This window comes from Rhineura floridana, chromosome 8, assembly GCF_030035675.1.
Source record: "Rhineura floridana isolate rRhiFlo1 chromosome 8, rRhiFlo1.hap2, whole genome shotgun sequence".
Classification (NCBI taxonomy): Eukaryota; Metazoa; Chordata; class Lepidosauria; order Squamata; family Rhineuridae; genus Rhineura; species Rhineura floridana.
In genome coordinates this window covers 53,388,861-53,409,635 of record NC_084487.1, presented here as the reverse complement: position 1 = coordinate 53,409,635, position 20,775 = coordinate 53,388,861, and the positions used below count along the sequence as shown (strand labels likewise).

The following is a 20,775-nucleotide window of genomic DNA, read 5'->3' as shown; positions in this document are numbered from 1 at the left end:
GCGCCATGCCGTTCGGACTCTCGTCTGCTCCGAGAGTATTTACCAAGGTGCTACTCATACTAGTGGCTTACCTTAGGCTTCAAGGGGTCCACATCTACCCCTATCTGGATGATCTTCTGATACAGGCGAATTCTTGGGAGCAGGCTCATAGTCACCTAACACTCACGCTACATGTCTTACAGGCCCACGGTTGGCTAGTCAACTTCGACAAAAGCCATCTACAACCAACCCAACGTCTACAACATCTAGGAGCAATGTTGGACACCCTACAAGCGACTGTGTTCCTGTCCCCAGATCGCATAACTGCTATCACAGACATCACAAGATCTCTGATGCACAAAACATCCGCAGACATCATGCTTCTAGCCAGGGCGCTAGGAATGTTGGTGTCCACCATTCATATTATTCCATGGGCTCGAGCTCATACTTGCCAGCTACAGTGGGCCTTGCTGCCGTTCCAACACGACATTGCCAGCTCAAACCATTGACTAATTCCACTGAGCCACACACTGCGTTTGTCATTCCGCTGGTGGACGAGAGTAAAACATCTCACCTAGGGCACTCCGTTCAGAGAACCCCACAGGACTGTCATCACCACAGATGCCAGTCTCCTCGGTTGGGGGGCCCACTGCAACTCTCAGTTTGTTCAAGGGGTTTGGACCGCAGCAGAACCGACTCAGAGCATCAATTGGCTGGAGCTAAAGGCTGTCCACTTTGCTCTGCTCCATTTTCAATCTCTGTTCCCCTTGGACCATGTTCTCATTTGAACCGACAACACGTGTGCGAAATCACATTTAAACAGGCAAAGAGGAACGAGGTCGCGTTCCTTGCAGGATCTAGCTTACCTCATCTTCGACTGGGCGGAACAAAATCTACAGTCCTTGAAAGCAGAGCATCTCAGAGGTATTTGGAATGTGACAGCGGACTGGCTCAGCAGACAACAAGTCTTTCCAGGAGAATGGAAACTTCATCCGACTGTTTTCCATCTTCTCCAGCGTCGATTCGGCCTCTTCTCAGTCGACCTGTTTGCTTCCAGTCGCAATTGCCAGCTCCCCAGGTACTTCGCACGATACCTGAACACGACAGCGGAAGCGGTGGATGCTCTGTCAATACCGTGGCCGGATGGCCTGTTGTACGCCTTCCCTCCCATTCCACTACTAGCCAGAACCTTGAGGAAGACGAGGCGCGAGAGGGCACGACTGGTTCTGATAGCACCATATTGGCCCCGTCGACCGTGGTTCTCAGACCTTCTTGCAATGTCAGTGACGGAACCTTGGACACTCCCAGTCAGGCCAAACCTCCTATCCCAGGGTCCAGTCTGTCATCAGGACCCCAAGTGGCTCAACCTAACAGCGTGGCTTTTGAACGGGGGCATCTGAGGTTGGCTGGACTGTCTGAAGCTGTTATTGACATTATCTTGGCCTCGAGAAAACCGTCTACCACCCGTATTTATCAACATTCTTGGGTGGCTTTTTCCAAGTGGTGTCACACTCAGCACCTCGACCCTTCACAGGCTACAGTACTACAAGTGCTGCAATATCTTCATAGGGGTCTCATGATGGGACTTAGACCCAACACCTTGCGTCGACATGCGTCCACTCTGTCGTCCATTCTGTCAGTGTCCTCCACCGGTGCCCCTATTGCCTCACATCCGTTCATCAAACGCTTCCTCAGAGGCACTGCTCTACGTTCACCGGTTGTAGTCCACCGTTTTCCCTCCTGGAGCTTGTCCAAGGTGCTGCAGGCTTTACAACGCCCTCCCTTTGAGCCTCTCAGAACTGTGCCTTTAGGTTTGCTGTCCTTCAAGGTCTTGTTCCTGATCGCGATCACTTCTGCAAGACGAGTTTCGGAGCTGGGCGCACTATCTTCTGCCCGCCATCTCTGCGTTTTTCACAAGGACTCTGTTGTGCTGAAAACTGATCCTTCCTTCCGTCCCAAGGTCAATTCAGTTTTCCACTGCAATCAGGACATTGTACTTCATTCTGCCCGAATCCTATTCATCCTCTAGAGAAGGCCTGGCATTTATTGGATGTTCGGAGGGCTCTCAAGACCTACCTGTCTAGGACCCAGGAGATACGACAAACAGAGTCTCTGTTTGTATCCTTTCACCCAAGGTCTATGGGGCATAAAGTAGCCAATTCCACCTTATCCCTCTGGTTAAGGGCATGTATTACCTTAGCCTATGAATCCCTTAAGCTTCCAGTTCCACCTAGTATAACAGCTCATTCCACTAGGTCAGCGGCCACTTCGGCTGCTTTTGCTACCAACGCTCCTGTTGCCGATATTTGCAGAGCTGCTGTTTGGTCTACCCCACACTCGTTTATAAGGCATTACAAAATAGACCGTTATGCCTCTGCCGATGCTTCTTTTGGCAGACGAGTGTTGCAACAGGTTCTTAATGATGATTAGGATGTGGGTGGTCCCTCCCTGTTATGGGCTGCTTTGGTATATCCCGCTTTGATGGCCTACCTCCTATGGAAAATGGACCATTGGTCTCACCTGAAGGGTGATTTTCATAGGAGGTAGGCCATCATGACCCTCCCAGTTGGAGGAAACCTGGATGACTAGATAGTCTTGGGGATTGTTTTTGATATCACTGTTATGTTACACTATCTTATAACTATCTTATTAGTGAAGTCAAGACTCTTATTACGTTTATGTTAGAATCATATTATTATGAATGTTGCTATTATGTTATGTTCTTGCTGGTAGGCCCGTTGGCCTTTTTTCCTGCAGTTTTTTAGATATCTCTGTTTGGACTTGCTGCAAATGAACTGGAGAGTGGGAGGGGCCTGACGCCCCTAGTCTTGACTTCAGAAACATTCTTGCCTTCGGACGATAGGTGGAGTCACTACCCGCTTTGATGCCCTACCTCCTATGAAAATCACCCTTCAGGTGAGATCAATGGTCCATTTTTGTCTCTGGTCCTGCCTACCGCTGGCATGCAGCTGCCAGAAGGTTGCTGATGATGAATTGTGTCATCTTGCTGAAAATGATTAGTTCTCAATACTATGTACACTCCACTGGTTTTCTTTGGTTTCAGTGTGGATTATTTTCATTTGCTTATTTTTAAGTGTGAAGTATATTATAACCAAGGGAATAATCCAACTTGTATTTGCACTGGGCTGGGGAGAGTTGGATGTGGTGGACCCCCAGCTTTGCCGGCAAAAGCCCTTTGTCTCACCTGAGCCATGGTGCTACAAGCCCAGCAGGCGGAGAGCCGGTGGAAGATCCAAAAACCTGGAGTTCTGGGGGCTTGGTGGAGGAAGGGCTGGGGGGGGACTTGCGGGACATTCTACTCACATTTGGGGTGCTGTCACAGGACCTGATCTGCCAGCAAAAATGTTGGTATAGGAAAATAATTACAATGGCGCTCAATGGGGAATGCTTACTTGCGGGTAGGGGTATTCGTTGGAGCCAGCTTTTGCTTTTCTGTTTGTGCATGCAGCTTCTGAATAAGCCAATGTTCAGCCAGCCTGGCAGCTCCCAAATGATGAGCAGATGCTGTAGAGTGTCCTGCTGACTCCTCCGCTGCCCCCCCTCCCGACAGCTTCACATAACTTGGATTGCTCTGCAAATGTATTTGCTACTTTACCAATTCTTTGTTTCAAAATGCATTTCAGGTATTCTGTATTCTTTGGGATATGGAGACTGAAGAAGCTGAAGATATATTGCAAGAATTTGTTAACAAATCTCTGCTGTTCTGTGATCGGAATGGAAAATCATTCCATTATTACTTGCATGATCTCCAACTTGATTTTCTTATGGAGAAGAATCGCTCTCAGCTTCAAGTATGTTTTTGAATTTCTAATGGTGACTTATCTAGTAATTAGACATACCTTAAAAATAGATTTACATAGTATGCAAAATCGAATTGTTCTGCCAGTTATTAGTATTAATGTATTTGTAATTGTACTTTTTAATTGAATGCTAATTCGACTTTAAAACTCTTAAATATTGCACAGCATAAATACTTACATTAATGGTGGCCCTATTTAGCATCATCAGGTTTCTCACATGACACAAGAATGGACCATTTGTCTCACCTGAAGGGTGATTTTCACAGGAGGCCTGCCATCAAGCAGGTATCATAGCTCCACCTGTCGTCCAAAGGCAAGAATGTTCTGAAGTCAAGACTAGGGGCATCAGGCCCCACCCACTCTCCAGTTCATTCGCAACGAGTCCAGAGAGAGATATCTAAAAGTGCATGAAAAAAGGCCAACAGGCCTACCAGCAAGGACATAACATAATAGCAATTTCATAATAATACGACTCTAACATTACGATATAACAGAATTAGAAGTGACTTCACTAGTAAACTTAAACATAATAGCGTAACAGAAATATATAGAAACCAGTGAAAAATATGTAGGTATTCTCCAACTTGGAGGGCCGTGATGGCAGGCCTCCTGTGAAAATCACCCTTCAGGTGAGACAAATGGTCCATTTTCCACAGGAGTCCTGCCATCAAGCGGGATGTACCAAAGCAGCCCATATCAGGGAGGGACCACCCACGTCCTAATCTTTATTAAGAATCTGTTGCAACACCCGCCTGCCAAAAGAAGCATCAGCAGAGGCATACCAATCCATTTTGTAATGCCTTATAAACGAATGTGGGGTAGACCAAACAGCAGCTCTGCAAATATCAGCAAGAGGAGCGTTGGTAGCAAAAGCAGCCATAGTGGGTGCTGATCTAGTGGAATGAGCTGTTATTTTAGAGGGAATAGGAAGCTTAAGGGACTCATAAGCTAAGGTAATACATGCGCGCAACCAGCAGGATAAGGTGGAATTAGCTACTTTATTCCCCATAGAACGTGGATGAAAGGATACAAACAGAGACTCAGTTCATCGTATATCCTGGGTCCGAGATAAGTAGGTCTTGAGAGCCCTCCAAACATCCAACAAACGCCAAGCCTTCTCCAGAGGATGGATGGGATTCGAACAAAAGGAAGGAAGAACAATGTCCTGGTTGCAATGAAAAATTGAATTGACCTTGAGACGGAAGGAAGGATCTGTCTTTAGTACAACAGAGTCCTTGTGAAAAACAGAGATGGCGGGCGGAAGACAATGCGCCCAATTCCGAGACTCATCTCGCAGAGGTGATCGCGATCAGGAACAGGACCTTGAACGACAATAGACGTAATGGCACAGTCCTAAGGGGTTCAAATGGAGGGCGTTGTAGAGCCTGCAGGACCATCGACAAACTCCACGGAGGGAAGCGGTGGGATACAGCTGGCGAATGTAGAGCAGCTCCCCATAGAAAACGTTTGATGAGGGTGTGAGGCAATACGAGCACCAGTGGAGGAAACTGAGAGAATGGACGACAGAGTGGACGCATGTCGACGTAAGGTGTTGGGTTTAAGCCACATCATTAGGCCCCTATGAAGGAATTGCAGCACTTGTTGTATTGTGGCCTGAGAAGGATCGAAATTCTGGGACTGACACCACCTGGAGAATGCCACCCAAGTATTCTGATATATGCGAGTGGTAGATGGTCGTCTAGAGGCCAATATAATGTCAATAACAGCTTCAGATAGGCCTACAGACCTCAGATGTCCCCGTTCAAAAGCCACGCTGTTAGGTTGAGCCAATTGGGGTCCTGATGCCATATTGGACCCTGAGATAAGAGGTCTGGCCTGACTGGGAACGTCCACGGGTCCGTCACTGACATGGCAAGGAGGTCTGAGAACCACGGTCGACGGGGCCAATATGGTGCTGTCAGAACCAGCTGGGCCCTCTCGCGTTGCACCTTCTTCAAAGTTCTGGCTAGAAGTGGTATTGGAGGGAAGGCGTACAATAGGCCATCTGGCCATGGTAGTGACAGAGCATCCACCGCTTCCGCTGTTGTGTCCAGGTATCGTGTGAAGTACCTGGACAACTGGTAATTGCGACTGGAGACAAACAGATCCACTGAGAAAACGCCGAACCGACGTAGAAGATGGAATATGGTCGGATGAAGTTTCCATTCTCCCGGAAAGACCTGCTGTCTGCTGAGCCAGTTGGCTGTCACATTCCAAATTCCTCTGAGATGTTCTGCTTTCAAGGATTTTAGATGGTTTTCTGCTCAGTCGAATATTAGGTAGGCTAGGTTCTGTAGAGAACGGGACCTGGTTCCCCCTTGCCTGTTAAATGAGATTTCACACACGTGTTGTCCATTTGAATGAGAACATGGTCCAAGGGGAACAGAGACTGAAAATGAAGCAGAGCTAAGTGGACAGCTTTTAGTTCCACCCAATTGATGCTGTGATTCTGCTCGGCATTGGACTAAACCCCTTGAACGAACTGGGAGTTGCAGTGGGCTCCCCAGCCAATGAGACTGGTATCTGTGGTTACAACAGTCCTGTGGGGTTCTCTGAACGGAGTGCCCTGTTTGAGATTTTGGACCATCGTCCACCAGCAGAAGGAAAGACGCAGTGCCTGATTCAAGGGGATTGTTCGATGGTTGGACCTGGCAATGTCCTGCTGAAACGGTAATAAGGCCTACTGAAGTTTGCGAGTATGAGCTTGAGCCCATGGCACAATATGGATGGTGGACACCAACATTCCCAGAGCCTTTGCTAGAAGCATCACATCCGCGGTTGGGCAATGCATCAAAAGCCATGTGATGTCTCTGATGGCTGTTATGCAGCCTGGAGACAGGAACACCATCACTTGTAGGGTGTCTAACATTGCCCCTAGATGTTGTAGACGTTCAGTTGGTTGGAGATGACTTTTGTTGAAATTGACCAGCCATCCATAGGTCCGTAAGACATGGAGCGTGAGGTTCAGATGGAGATGAGCCAGCTCCCTGGAATGTGCCCGTATTAACAGATTGTCCAAGTAGGGGTAGATATGTACCCCTTGTAGGCGGAGGTAAGCCACCAGGATGAGTAGCACCTTGGTGAACTCTCTCGGTTCAGACGAGAGACTGAATGGCATCGCTCGATATTGAAAATGCTGGGGGCCGAAGGCAAACCGAAGGAACTTTCTATGGGCTATGCAAATAGGCACATGGAGGTATGCTTCCTTTAGGTCGACAGAAGCCAGGAAGTCTCTTTCCTGAAGGCTTTCTGTAATGGAGTGGAGGGATTCCATTTTGAACCTGCGATACTTTACGAAACGGTTGATGAACTTGAGGTCCAACACTGCCCTCCATGAGAGATCTCGTTTGGGCACAGCAAATAGGAGGGAGTATACCCCTTCCGACCTCTCTATCATGGGGACTGGCTCTATAGCCGCTATGTCCAGTAGGTGATGTATGGCTTTCTGCATGATACAGTAACTGGACGGAGCCTTGGGACAAGGAGCGGGATGAAATCTGTCCTGAGGGGTTGCCCCAAACTCTAGTGCATAGCCATGACAAAAAAGATCTTTGATCCAAGCGACCTATGTCAGATGCAGCCAATGGTTTGCAAACAGAAGTAGTCTGACCCCGACTGGTATAGTGTCAGTACTGTCTGCGCTGGTGAGACCTTCCACAGTATGAGGACGTTGAGGCATTTCTGCGTCCCTGGTACTGACCTGTGCCTGGGTAACATTGCTGGTTCCAGAATCTTCTGGAGGAAGGGAAATCATTGGTTCGGAAATCGCAGCCTCGTCCCCCGGGCCGCGCTCCTGGAAAGGGCTGGGATGTGCGCTAAGGGGTGAAACGTCTGAAAGGCCTGTGATCAACATTCCTGACAGTGGCCAAGATAGGCTTCCGAGCATCCTTGGGGTCCACTAGCACTTCCTTTAGGGCTTCCTCGCCGAAGGGTAATGATCCTGCAAAGGGTGCCCTTGATAAGTTTACCCTAGCTATAGAGTCCACCTCCCAGTGACGGAGCCAGATGGTTCGCCGAGCGACTACCTGAGCCTCCATGGCTCTTGCTCTCAGCTGAGTCACGTCCAAGGTGGCATCAGCTATAAACGCCGCAGTCTTGCATAATTTCACCAGTGACCTTCTCAGAGAGACAGGATCGGGATTAGGATCATCTAAAAGGTCGTACAACCACATCAATGCTGTCCTGGAGAAGATGGAAGCTGATACAGAAGCCCGCATGGTAAAGGCGGTAGCCTTATGATTTTTACGCAAGGCAAAGTCTAGTCTGCGCTCAGTGGTGTCCTTCAAATGTGAGTCCCCTTCCCTCGGCAGGAGGGATCGAGAAACTAGACTAGAAATTGGCTCATCTATGCCAGGAACAGCCAGCCAATTTGTAAATTCTGGAGCCAAGGTGTAAAGCTTGTCCGCAAGGGCAGTAAAGCGGCGTGTTTGTAACGGATGAGACCATTCATCCTTGACCAGTTTAGTGATAGGATCTGGCACAGGGAGGTAGTGTTCCACTGATTTGGGGGTTTCAGGAGCCTGGCCCCCTTAATAGTGGGAGTGGCAGCAGCAGGTTGCGGAGATTGGAGACCTAGGGTGTTCAAGACTCTTCGAGCAAGGGGATGATAATCTGCTGCATCAAACAGGCGATAGGATGCATCCTCCTCTTGTTGCGACTGATCACTCCAGTCGTCACCTTCGGCTCACAGAGAATACGAGGTATCCTCCACACCAGGAACCTCATCAACAAACCTGCCCCTGGTAATGTCAAAAGGATTTGGAGAGCATGATGGATTTGCCTCATTGCAAACATAATGGCCCATAGCGTCGGCTTGTCTGTGAACACACTGCTGAGGAAGGGCAGTGACCTGTGGCTTTGACTGTGCTTGAGAAAGGAATGATAGCATGTCTTGTAGTTGTAATATGAACTCATGAGATAGCTGCAGCCCCAGTGTGGGGGATGGTTGTGCTTGTAGAGGCAAAGTAATGGGCGGCTCAGCAGGCTGATAGGATGAATGAGCCCTGGGTGGTAATATGGCGGGAGGGCTGCTGGCTGGTCAGGAAACCCTGCAAAGTCCTCCTCAGAGGAAGCGGTCGGAAACTGAAAAAGATTCGTTAACTGTTCCTGGCCCGCATCCTCGGAAACCGGAACAGAGACGTAGCGTGCCCGCTTGGTTGTGCTGTGGCTGGATAGATGCTTAGTTTTAGCCACCGCTTTGCCGTGCTTGTGCTTGGCTGACTTATGAATCAGAGAGGTTTTACAAGATTGTTTAGGCTTGGTCGCCTAAGCTGCCACTGGCTGTTTTGCCATCATATATTTTCAAAGGGGGGTTCAGTACACGGCCACGGATGGGGCAGAATGTACAGACCCAAAGGCTTTAGTACACGCCCATGGATGGGGGAGAATGTACAGTTCTAAACAGCCTCAGTAACCAGCTTGAGTGTACGTTGAAACAAGAATGCTGAGGAACCTGTGCAGGATTATAGATTGTTCTACCCTGCAGCACCCACACAGTAACTGACTAAAAGGCTGACTTGAACAGGATCCTTTGCAATTGTAAGGGCTAAACAGAAAGGGCGGGAAAAAGGGAACAAACAAAATGGTGCCCGCTAAAAGAGCGGGAAAGATTAGCCATTCAGAAAAGGATTTAAATGATGAAGAAGCAATGGCGGTCACTGAGAACCCCAGTGACCTCATACAGGGCCGACCGGGAATGCTGCTGAAGCAGAACGGCCTCAGAATGCTCCCTACAGCCGCAGGGCTGAGGAATGCAATCGCAGCTTTAAGGGCCAGCCAGAAAATCACTGCCGAGGAGGCAGAATGGTCTGCGTGATCCCTACAGCCACGGGGACACAGTCGCACCTAGTGGGAGGGGCGGATCAGCCCAATGACAAACTAAAGCTGCGAAAGGATAAGGAGCCGCAGCCGCAGGCTCCTGAAGGCAGTCGCGGCTAGGTTTAAAGCACCGCGGAACGAGCCAGGGGGGAGGGCAGAGCAGCCCAACTAAAATAAGGGCTGCTGGAGAGACACAAAGAGCCGCAGCCGCAGGCTCCTGATGGTAAACAACTAAGGGAGCCGCTGCAATAAAAGGGGGCAAGGTTTTAAAAGGTACGAAGGAACGGTGGCGCAGAGCAGGAAGCTGCAGCCGCAAGCTCCTGAATTACAAGCTGCGTCTGCCGCCAGAGGAAGGGAGAACCGCAGCCGCGGTCTCCCAGGAAAGGAAGGATAGCGGCAGGCACCGTCCAGCTAGGGACTGAGGGAACACAGGCAAAGAACAACCCCCCCAAAAAACCCAGCAAAATAAAGAACGAATACTGAGAAAAAACAATCAGTCCCACACACTCTAAAGTAAATGACAGAGGGAAGGAAACGACAAGGAATACACACACAAATCTCCACACTCTGTCACACAGATATCACACAAAAACTTATCGAGAAGCTATGCTATCGACTACTCCAACTTGCATGGACAAAGGCAAGAATGAACTGGAGAGTGGGAGGGGCCAGATTCCCCCTAGTCTTGACTTCAGAACATTCTTGCCTTCAGATGATAGGTGGAGCTATGATACCCGCTTGATGGCAGGACTCCTGTGGAAAATGTGCATATTTCCCATTACTGAGTACAACAAAATGCAAGAGCAGGGAGCCTTTTGAGGAATCTCTTTGTATTTATTAACAGTCAAGCAGAAACATACAATTAATTATTCTGAACTTCCTCAAAGTCTTTGAAATTAAAAGTAAGTGCTTTATTTGCTTTTACTGTAGCTTCTTGGGAGCATAGTTTTGGCTTATCTTGTTCGAATACTTTTAGTATTTCAAAAATATTGGGAAATGATAACTAACATTTACTACTCTTAAATATTAGACAGGTGCCTTTTGGGGGGGGGGCTTTTTTGCACCTACTGAGGACCTTCATCTTTCAACAAGCATCTCTATTGGAATTTTTTAAAGATGATTTTAAGATGTTTTGTTTTAAAGATGCTTTAAAGATGTTTTTAGTATTTTATCATTTGCCGCCCTGGGCTCCTTCTGAAAGGAATGGCAGGATATAAATGTAATAAATAAATAAAAGAGCTGGGAAATTATTTTTAAAAGCTTAGTATAGTGGTGCCTTTTATGTTTGGAAATTACTGCTCATGCAAGGATCCTTCATCGATTTCAGTGTTGGGACAATTCAGTGTTCTTACTCACCCCTTATTGCACAGGCTGCTTCACATACCGAAGTCAGTTGGGAAAACAGCTTACCTGGAACCAAGAATACACCATAGCACTGGATTGAAGCCTTTGGCTGTAATTCAGTTGCTGCATTGAGTTTGGATATGATTTTTGTTGGGACTGTGGCACAAGGAAGAAAGGTTAACTCTTCTTCCTGTGTGCCGTCATGGTACATCAACCCCCTCTTCCTGGCAGCTGCAGTTGAAATAACAACACATATGTGCAGTGCACTAACTTAATGTATTATCTGGTTTGGCCCTAGACAGCCATGGTGATGAAGGATAGGTGAGTGGCTTCTGTGTTCCACTGAGATATCAAGTGCAGAAAAAAAACAATGTGTTTAACTGTTGGTGTGCATTCCTCTCCTCTTTTCACCTCCCTCTGTGCTGTTCTATAGGAACATATATTGCTTTACACTGAGTCAGACCATTGGTCCATCTGCATTGTCTGCAGTTTCTGATTGCAGTTTTCCCCAGGTAGCCTGCCATCACGTGGGTATTAGTGCCATCTAGCATCCGAAGTCAAGAATGTATTGAAGTCAAGACCTGGGGCATCAAGCCTCTCCCACTCCAGTTCATTCTTGCCCTCGTCCGAGGCTGTTATATTCAAGCTTAGGGTAGTGTTTAGAACTAAGTTAAGTGTGTGTGAATGTTGTGAGTGAAAGAGTGTGTGGGACTGGGTTGTGCTTGTGAGTTGGTGCTTCCACTTGTTCCCTCCCCTCTCTTTCTCTGTTCATCTTGTGATAGTTGAGGCTTATTGGGGGCTTTGTTTTGGTCTTCCCCATTTTTTCCTGCCCTACCTTTTCCTCGCCCTTGTTTTGGGGGCAGCGGTGGCTGTCGTTCCCCCTCAGGAGGAGATGTTTGTTTTTGGGGCAGCTCGCAGGTGCGGCTCACATTGTTGCAGCTTTTGTTGGTGGCTTGCCTAGTGTCTCCTGCGGCGAGGATTTCTTCCATCCGGCTCGCTACTGTGGCTGTTGGGAGACCGCGGCTGCCGGGGGCTCCCCTGCCCGGCTCGCTACTGCAGCCATAAGAAGAACGTGGCTGCGCGCCCCCCGGCTCGCTACTGCGGCCATTAGAGGACGCGGCGGCCGCTCTGTATTTTTCACGGCGGTGGCGGCTTCTTCACATTTGTTGTTCCAACGCAGGTGGGATACCTTTTCTCCATCTGGAGTTTCTCTGAGCTACGTGACGGTTGCCATTGCTCCTTTGTGAAGCGACCTGGTCCTGATTTCTAGATGGTCGCCATTTTGTTTTGAATTTTCCCGCTCTTTTTCAGCGGGCGCCATTTTGTCCGTTACCTTTTTCCCGCTCTTTTAGTTTTTTGAAACGTTTTGACTTATCTCCTCCTTGTTCCCTCTCATACCTTCACTTTTTTCTGATGTATGCATTGTTTCAGTGAAGGGAATATTTAGACTAGATTGTTTTAAAGTTTTTAAAAAAATATTACACAGAGGCCCTGAACACACAGGCTTCTACATATTACCTGCACAAGAGCAGTACTGCACCTCTCACACTGCGTGTGTACTTGAGCGTGGTTTTCTTGCATTTAGTTGCCAGTAGTGCACCTGGGGTTGTACCGCTTCCCCCACCTGTGGGCATGTACTGAAGCCCCTCTCCACACCGCACCCCCCACCTTTGTGCGTGTCTTGGTGATACATACCGCACCTCCCACCTTTGTCTGTGTATATGATGGCAAATCAACAGACACAGGCAGCTCATGCAACGGGCAAAACAGATGTGCAAGGTCCCGTCACATCACAAGTCTACTAAGCACAAGCAACCCAGACTTTACTCCAAGACTGTCGCTAAAACCAAACACTTATCTAGCCACAGTACTGCCAAGCGAGCACGATATGTGTCTATCCTGGCTTCAGAGGATGCTGGCCAAGAGAGATTAACAGCGCTCTTTCATTTGCCTGCCGGGTCATCTGAGAACGAATTTGAGGGGTTCCCTAGCCAACCAGCTTTGGACTGTCCATCTCAACCCACGTCATCGACTGGAGCTCATACATCTCACCAGACTGATGAGACCCGTGCTATTTTGCCTCAACCAGGGCATTCACGTCTGCTCCAGCAAGTGCAGCCAGTGGCTTCAGATCCTTAGATGGCCGCTCTTGCCCCTCTACTGGGGTTTCAGTTGTCTCCTGAATTTCTCTCACAGTTGCAGGACATACTGGGCTTCTTCTCACTAGCGCAGTTCCTCCACCCTCACCAAACCCATTCAATGTTGTTAGAGGCAGGATTGGTGATGAGATTACCGGTTTGGAGGATCCTGCGTATTCTCTACAAGCCGTAGGAGATGAGTGGAGCGGTGATTCAGAACTGGAGGAAGATTCGTCCTATCGTCTTTTTGATTCAGCTGACTATCTTCCCCTCCCTCGTAGAGTTCTAGACACTTTAGGCTTTCAACCTTTACAACCTGAATCTACCACTCCTGTGAAGGGAGCCAAGGTCCTCAAATCTCCTAGATCAGCAGATCACTACCTCCGTGTGCCAGACCCCATTGACAAACTGGTAAAGGAAGAATGGGATCATCCACTGCAGGCACGCCGTTTCTCTATCCTTGCCAACAAACACTATGCATTAGCCCTGGAGTTCATGAATCGCCTGAACGTCCCAGGGATAGACGAGCCGATTTCTAGTTTGGTTTCAAGGTTCCTTCTGCCGAAACAAGGGGACTTGCCGCTGAAGGATCCTTCTGAGCGATGGATAGACTACGCCTTGCGTAAAAATCACAAGGCTATCTCTTTTGCTATTCGGGCCTCTGCTGCAGCTTCCATCTTCTCAAGAGCTTCTATGATGTGGCTGGATGAGCTCTTAGATGACCTGACCCTAATCCGGATCCAGTCACACTAAGAAGAGGCCTGGTGAAGTTGCATACGACAGCAGCATTTGTGGCTGATGCCAGCTTAGATGCAACTCAGCTGGGTGCATGGGCCCTAGCAGCACAGGTAGTGGCTCGGCATACGCTTTGTCTCAGGCACTGAGATGCTGATTCTGCGGCCAGGGTCAACTTGTCGAGGGTCCCTTTCTCTGGGTCATTACTTTTCGGAGAGGAAGCCCTCAAAGCGGTCTTGGTGGACCCCAAAGATAATCGAAAGCCAGTGTTGGCCACAGCCAGGAAGGATGATTGCAGGCTGTTCAGACGCTTTGCTCCATACTGAGCGTTTCAGCCCTTTCGAAGTATGTGGCCTGGGGGACAGGGTCACGATTCTCGATCTACCGAATTCCGTCCTTCCAGGGGATCCTGGCACAAGCAACGTTTTCAAGGCAGAGGCCAGTACCAGGGACGTCCAGGTGCCTCAAACTCCTCATATTGTAGGGGAACTCGTTAGCGCAGACAATACTGATGCCATCCCTGTCGGAGGCAGATTGCTTCGGTTTGCAAACCACTGGCTATGTTTGACACGGGTCGATTGGATCAGAGATCTCTTCTCTCATGGCTACGAACTAGAGTTTTGGTCTACCCCTCCGGACAGATTCCTCCCATCTCCTCTTCCCAGAGCTGGAGACAGGCATTGGATCATGCAGGGAGCTATAGGGCATCGCCTCGACATAGCTGCAATAGAACCAGTGCCATTAGCAGAGAAGTCAGAAGGGGTTTACTCCCTCCTGTTTGCTGTTCCCAAACGAGATCTGTCATGGGGGATGGTGTTAGACCTCAAGTTTGTCAACCTTTTCGTGAAGTGTCGACGGTTCAAAATGGAGTCCCTAGCATTCATGATAGAAGTTCTACAAGAAGGGGACTTTCTGGCCTCCATCGATCTCAAAGAAGCTTACCTCCATGTACCTATTTATCCTGCTCACAGAAAGTTCCTACGGTTTGCCTTTGGCCCCCAGCACTTTCAATACCGGGCAATGCTATTCGGACTCTCGTCGGCCCCGAGAGTCTTCACCAAAGTGTTGCTCACCTTGGTGGCTTACCTCTGCCTCCAGGGTGTGCATGTTTATCCGTATTTGGACGATTTGCTGATTCATGCGGGATCCAGGGACCTGGCCCGCTTTCATATTTACCATTCTCTCAAGGCTCTGCGCACCCATGGTTGGCTACTCAACCTCGACAAAAGTCAACTACAGCCAACTCAGCAACTGCAGCATCTGGGAGCAGCATGAGACACCACAAAGGCCATGGCCTTTCTATCACCAGACCAGATTGTGGCCATCAGAGAGATGGCACTGCTCCTGGCACGTCACTTGTCTGTGGATGTAATGTGTCTGGCAAGGGCTCTGGGGATGTTTGTCTCCACCATCCACATTGTACCATGGGCTCGGCATCATTCTCGATGCCTCCAATGGGCCTTACTGCCTTTCCAGCAGGACATTGCCGTGTCCAACCACCGGACAATCCACCTGGATCTGGCACTGCGTGTTTCCTTCCGATGATGGGCGACAGTCCGAAACCTCAGCAAGGGAACTCCATTCTGAGAACCAGACAGGACTGTGATAACAACAGATGCCAGTCTGTCCGGCTGGGGCCCCCACTGCAATTTCCAGTTTGTTCAGGGTGTCTTGTCCAGCACGGGAGCAAGTCGGAACATCAGCTGGCTGGAACTGAGAGCTGTCCATCTGGCCCTTCGACATTTTCAACCAATATTCCTTTTGGACCATGTATTGATTCGGACACACAATACCTGTGTGAAATCACATCTGAACAGACAAGGGGGAACCAGGTCACTTTTTCTCCAGATGGAAGCGTCTCAACTCTTCGACTGGGCCGAGATACATCTACAGTCACTGAGGGCAGAACATCTCAGTGGTGTTTTGAATGTGACTGCCGACTGGCTCAGCAGACAACAGGTGATCCCGGGAGAATGGAAACTTCACCCGGTAGTGTTCAGCCTTCTCCAATGGCGGTTCGGTATCCTCTCGGTGGACCTGTTTGCCTCCAGTCACAATTGCCAGCTACCTCACTATTTCTCCAGGTACCTAGACACCACCGCGGAATCTGTAGATGCACTGTTAACACCGTGGCCGGCCGGCCAGCCTCCTATCTGTCTTTCCCCCAATACCGTTACTGGGCAAGACTTTGAGGAAGCTGCGACGCGAAAGGGCCCGACTGGTCCTGATAGCCCCTTACTGGCATCACCGGCCATGGTTTTCGGACCTGTTCTCTCTGTCGGTAACAGATCCTTGGAGGTTGCCAGTCCAGCCAGATCTGTTGTCACAGGGTCCAATATGGCACCCGGACACCAAATGGCTCAGTCTGACAGCTTGGCGTTTGAATGGGGACGTTTGATCCACGTGGGACTGTCTCAGGAGGTTGTTGATACAATCCTGGCATCTAGAAGGCCGTCAACGTCTCGCATCTACCAAAGTACTTGGCTCACATTTTCCAAATGGTGTGAGTCTCAGGACTTCCAACCCTCTCAAGCTACTGTGCAACACGTGTTGCAGTTTCTACATAGAAGTCTGAAGATGGGTCTTAAAGCAAACACCTTGTGTCGCCATGCCTCCACCATATCTTCTATCCGTTTCATCTTCTGGTGTTCATATGGGTTCACACCCGCTTATCAAATGATTTTTGAAGGGGGCTGCCCTACTGTCACCGGCAGTATGTCACCGTTTTCCTTCATGGAGTTTATCTAAGGTCCTGCAAGCCCTGCAGCGCCCTCCCTTTGAGCCCCTTCAATCAGTTCCATTATGACTGTTGTCCTTCAAGGTTCTGTTCCTGGTGGCCATCACCTCAGCGAGAAGGGTTTCAGAGTTGGGGGCACTGTCCTCGGCCCGACACCTCTGTATCTTCCATAAGGACTCATTGGTATTGCATCTAGACCCGTTCCTTCGCCCCAAGGTCTTTTCAGTTTTCCACTGCAACCAGGACATTGTTCTTCCCTCGTTCTGTCCGAATCTTGTCCATCCACTGGAGAAGGCCTGGCACTCACTGGATATCTGGAGGGCCCTCACGACCTATCTGCCTCGAACCCAGGACATAAGACTAACGGATTCTTTGTATCCTTTCACCCATGTACTCTGGGTAAAAAAGTTGCTAACTCAACCTTGTCTTGTTGATTGTGCGCCTGCATTGCGTTGGCCTATGAGTCGCTTAAGCTTCCAGTGCCCAGTAAGATAACAGCGCACTCGACTAGGTCAGCAGCCACTACGGCTGCTTTCGCAACCAATGCACCTCTTGCAGAGATTTGCAGAGCGGCTATATGGTCTACTCCAGACTCATTTATAAAACATTATAAAATTGACCGTTATACTTCTGCCGAGGCGTCTTTTGGGAGATGTGTTCTGCAACAGGTTCTTTCTGACAAGTAATCAGTGGTGGTCCCTCCCTATTGGGGGCTGCTTTGGTACATCCCACGTGATGGCAGGCTACCTGGGGAAAATGGACCATTGGTCTCAACTGAAGGGCGATTTCCCCAAGTATCCTGCCATCATGGCCCTCCCTGTTGGAGGATGTCTGGGTTTTTTGTACCACCTTTCAAATTATTACAGTTCAGAGTTGTATTGTTTTTGCACTGTCTAGATGAGTCAAGACCTTTCTCGATCTGTTACAATGAATGTAGTTCTGTGTCATTATTCGGGACATTGTCTCTATTTTCCTTGCTGGTAGGTCTGTGGGCCTTGTGTACTTCTCAGATATACCACTTCAGACTCATCACAAATGAACTGGAGTGGGAGGGGCTTGATGCCCCAGGTCTTGACTTCAATACATTTTTGCCTTTGGACACTAGATGGTGCTAATACCCACGTGATGGCAGGATATCTGGGAAAATCACCCTTCAGGTGAGACCAATGATCCATTCTCCCAGGTTTCCCCTGCCTTCTAGCCCTAGTTGGAAATGCCGGGGATCAAATCTGGTACCTTCTGTTTGCAAGGCAGATGCTCCACCACTGAGCTATGGCCTATCCCCTAAATGGCTCTCTAGGATTGTGGCTTTGGATATTATTGCTATATACCGTCTCCAGATCCGAGCTGAAGGTGGGAGAAGAAGGCACATCTGTTTACCTATTGTTCCAGGTTTGACATTGTGCGCATCAGATCCTGGCTCCCCTCTTGCCATGACAAGGGATGCAAGGGAGATTATAAAACATGTACATACTTGTAATAATGGAATGTCTTCAGATCTTTAGTTCAATAAAATATTTACACAAAGGATAATTTAATAGCTTAGCCCAGCATTCACAATTTATTGTGTTTTGTAGGCACTACATAAAAAAGTAGTTCTTCAGTACAAGAAACATTATAAGCAATATGTACCATCACAAGAGGACTGCATGTACTGGTATAATTTTCTGGCTTACCATATGGCAAGTGCCAGTATGCACAATGTAAGTTTATACCGATTTCAATCTTTTGCTTCTATATTCTCAGTAAGGAAGTGTGGTTTTCTAGTTTCTTAATTCTTTTTTCTCATCAGACTGTAGAGAAGCTTAATTTACTGAAAAAGTAAATGCAAATTGTTTCTGTGGCCCAGTTTCCATGTAACACTAAGCCAAACCATGGCTTAGTGTGAATGAACAATCATGCAGGTACTCAGAGGAAAAATTAAGGTTGCTTTGCTGCTCCCTTCATCCTGCTGCTATGTTACCTAGAGTTAAGCCAAGGTTTGTTCTAGGTTTACCACAAATCATGAGCTAACATGTAAAAAAATAACCCCAAATCATGGCTTAGTCTGAGTAATGCAGCCACAGCAAGACCATGAGAGGAGCAAAGTGGTGTGTTCTCTCCAGGGCTGTGGAGTCGGTACGCCAAACCTTCGACTCCGACTCCTCTATTTTTCTACTGTCCGACTCCGACTCCACCCAAAATTGCTTCCAACTCCACAGCCCTGGAAAGGGCTGTAAATGTCTTTTTAAATTGGAAGCTCTCATAGGAGCACTTTTATCGCTGCCTGAATATGTGCTGATCTTGGCATCACAGCATTTGTCTTCATCTGTGTCATACACTGACACACAAAATGTTTTCCATCTTGAGTTATGGTGAAATGCTCAATTACAGCTGACTTCATGGGAAGCTTCTTTGACATTTGAATTTATATTTTAAAACATTTGTCAATCAAAATTTATTTTGAAGTCAGAGTCAAAATTGTTTCCGACTCCACGACTCCAACTCCACAGCCCTGGTTCTCTCCTGTGAACCACCTACATTGGCTTGTTCATAGTTAGCCATGGTTTCGCTTAGTGGTATGTGCAAACCAGACCTTTATGTACTTTTGTATGCCCTCCTTAAAGTAAAATGTTTTCTGCCTTGATTCAGTACAAAAGTACCAGGCAGGTATTTATATATTTTATCAATACCATGATCACATGGTAAGTTGAATGATAACAATTTGTTCATTTCTGTGAAAATGGAAATAGCATGGCAAGAAATATTCATTTTAAAGTTCATAAGAGAAATCTGAAAAAGCTTTAGCTGCTCAGTTACATCACACTTGTGAGTAATGAAAGAATATGTGATACTGCATGGTTGTATTAGTATTTCTAAGGCTATTCTAATTATTTTGAAGGAATTTTGGAACATTATAATAGAAGGAAAATTTATTCTCTTTCCTGAAAATGCAAAGCTAAATAACAGTTTAAAATAACGCTCAATAAAGTTTGAAAAGAGTATCAACTCTTTACATTTTTCTTCTAGGAGCTCTCTGCCCTCATGTTTTCACTAGACTGGATTAAAACTAAAACAGAATTGGTAGGACCAGCTCATTTAATTCATGAATATGTTGAATACAGTCAAATATTGGATGAAAAGGTATGCTGTGATAAATGAGCCACTATACTTGACTTGTACTTTGTACTTACACTTAAAGATATTTTTTTGTGGTAGCTCATCCAAGTTCTGACATAGATGATATTCTGGCTTATGTTGAAATGGAAATGTTTTGAGGATTTTAGAAATAGCGTATCTGCATTTCTGAAAAGAAGGAAAAGAAACGGAGATCCTGATTATATTAATAACTGATTTACTGGGTCAAGTGTAGAAGAATTAATTCATTCTAATTGTATTCGTTAATTATTATTACCGTATATTCCGGCGTATAAGACGACTGGGCGTATAAGATGACCCCCAACTTTTCCAGTTAAAATATAGAGTTTGGGATATACTCACCATATAAGACTACCCCTGCTTATGACATGCAGGTACTTAGCAGGAAAACTGTCACTTATAAACATAAGGCTGTTTGTCATCAAACATGTAAACATAAAAGCCACCCCTTTGCCTCTCTTCCCCCTGTTCCACGTGCGGGCTTGTCGTAGCTGAAAAGTGTCAACGAGGCGCAATCCCCTCAACTTTTGTCCGGGCCCTTCCGCGCACCAGATCAGATCATCTCCGCCGCCAGGTCCTTTAACAAGTTCCCCGCCCCGCTTTCTCCTCTAAGCTATCCCGCTGGCTTTTGTTTTCCCCTCTTCTCCCATCCCCAATCCAACCTCTGCCCAAGCCATGCTCGCGCAGCAAAAACCAACAGGGAAGCACTTCTTTTCCCCCCCGAGAGAAAGCTCCGCTGCGGCTGTCCCGGACGAGGACAAATTGCCGGCATTCATCAAGCCCGGAGGGCAAGCCCATGAGCATCATCCCCATGACAACTACAAGCAGAGGAAAGAAAGCGCCGCTGGCCGAGATCGAGAGAGCAGGCTGCACAGAAGAGCCCACATCCCCAAGGCTGGCGCTTCAAGTGGCGAGTTCAATTCTGATCGGCCGCTTTCCTCTTTACTACCGCGAAGATGGAGCGTTTTGTTCCCTGCCCGGATTTGCCGTGACCAAAAGTGACCCAAACTTTGCCCAAGTGTCTCCCCGCCACCTCCATCCCCTGTTGCAGCAGCACCTCATTCAT

At 47.9% G+C, this 20,775-nt stretch overlaps 1 protein-coding gene across 4 annotated transcripts in view; it reads left to right on the top strand.

Annotated features, from left to right (window-relative positions):
- Positions 1-20,775, top strand: part of APAF1 (apoptotic peptidase activating factor 1) — a 102,915-nt gene that overhangs the window by 22,391 nt on the left and 59,749 nt on the right. For all 4 annotated transcript variants that reach the window (XM_061639505.1, XM_061639504.1, XM_061639502.1 and 1 more), the window contains exons 10-12: positions 3,624-3,791; positions 18,149-18,274; positions 19,581-19,694. In XM_061639505.1, coding sequence (XP_061495489.1) covers positions 3,624-3,791; positions 18,149-18,274; positions 19,581-19,694 — 408 coding nt within the window. The remainder of the gene's footprint in view (positions 1-3,623; positions 3,792-18,148; positions 18,275-19,580; positions 19,695-20,775) is intronic.